Source organism: Caloenas nicobarica, unplaced genomic scaffold, assembly GCF_036013445.1.
Source record: "Caloenas nicobarica isolate bCalNic1 unplaced genomic scaffold, bCalNic1.hap1 Scaffold_86, whole genome shotgun sequence".
Classification (NCBI taxonomy): Eukaryota; Metazoa; Chordata; class Aves; order Columbiformes; family Columbidae; genus Caloenas; species Caloenas nicobarica.
This window is the reverse complement of record NW_027017719.1, coordinates 944,845-946,123: the sequence shown is the minus strand read 5'-3', so window position 1 is coordinate 946,123 and position 1,279 is coordinate 944,845. Positions and strand designations below refer to the sequence as shown.

Below are 1,279 nucleotides of genomic sequence, written 5' to 3'. Positions count from 1 at the left end.
CTGTTTCCTCCATCTTTGCCCACAGACAGCTTGTATTGAGCTTCACAAAGATTGCAAAGATCTCAGACAAACAGTTCACTGCAGGGTCATTTGTTTTGTTTAAATCCACAGAGAGCATGACTTCTCATTTAAAAAGTCTATGACTTCAACTGTAAAGGGTGACAGAGAATTAGAAGGGGGATAAAGAATAACATTTCTTTCTGAGCAATATTATTATAGTTAAAAAAGCAAAACCAAACAGCCTTCCCCCAAAACCAAACAATCATCCACAAATACAAAATACAAACAAGACAAGCTAGACCTGTCATGAGTTATGCCATGAGTGATACGCAGAAGATGGGAAATTTAATGTCTTTGACAAGAATCCAGCCATGAGTTTCCTCAGGGCATCCTTGAGCTCCTGGTTCCTCATGCTGTAGATGAGGGGGTTCACGGCTGGAGGCACCACCGAGTACAGAACAGACACCACCAGGTCCAGGGATGGGGAAGAGATGGAGGGGGGTTTCAGGTACGTAAGCATGCCAGTGCTGATATAGAGGGAGACAACGGCCAGGTGAGGGACACAAGTGGAAAAGGCTTTGTGCTGTCCCTGCTCAGAGGGGATCCTCAGCACAGCCCTGAAGATCTGCACATAGGAGAAAAGAATGAAAATAAAACAGATAAAAGCTAAAAAGACACCAACCACAATAAGACAAACACCTCTGAGGTAGGTTTCTGAGCAGGAGAGCTTGAGGATCCGGGGGATTTCACAGAAGAACTGATCCAGGACATTGCCCTGGCAGAGTCGCAGTGAAAATGTATTGGCCATTTGCAGCAGAGCATTGAGAAACCCAGTGGCCCAGGCAGCTGCTGCCATGTGGACAAAAGCTCTGCTGCCCAGGAGGGTCCCGTAGTGCAGGGGTTTGCAGATGGCAACGTAGCGGTCACAGGACATGGTGGTGAGAAGAAAGAATTCTGCTGACATGAAAAAGAAAAACAGAAAGACTTGGGCAGCACATCCTGAGTAGGAAATTGCCCTGGTGTCCCAGAGGGAATCGGCCATGGATTTGGGGAGAGTGGTGGAGATGGAGCCCAGGTCGAGGAGGGAGAGGTTGAGCAGGAAGAAGTACATGGGGGTGTGGAGGTGCTGGTCACAGGCTATGGTGGTGATGACGAGGCCGTTGCCCAGGAGGGCAGCCAGGTAGATGCCCAGGAAGAGCCAGAAGTGCAAGAGCTGCAGCTCCCGTGTGTCTGTGAATGCCAGGAGGAGGAACTGGGTGATGGAGCTGCTGTTGGACAT

At 49.1% G+C, this 1,279-nt stretch overlaps 1 protein-coding gene across 1 annotated transcript; it reads right to left on the bottom strand.

Annotated features, from left to right (window-relative positions):
* Positions 1-304: 304 nt before the first annotated feature.
* On the bottom strand, positions 305-1,279 carry LOC136002965 (olfactory receptor 14A16-like). Its single transcript, XM_065658202.1, has one exon. The coding sequence runs from the start codon at positions 1,277-1,279 to the stop codon at positions 305-307; it is 975 nt and encodes a 324-aa protein (XP_065514274.1).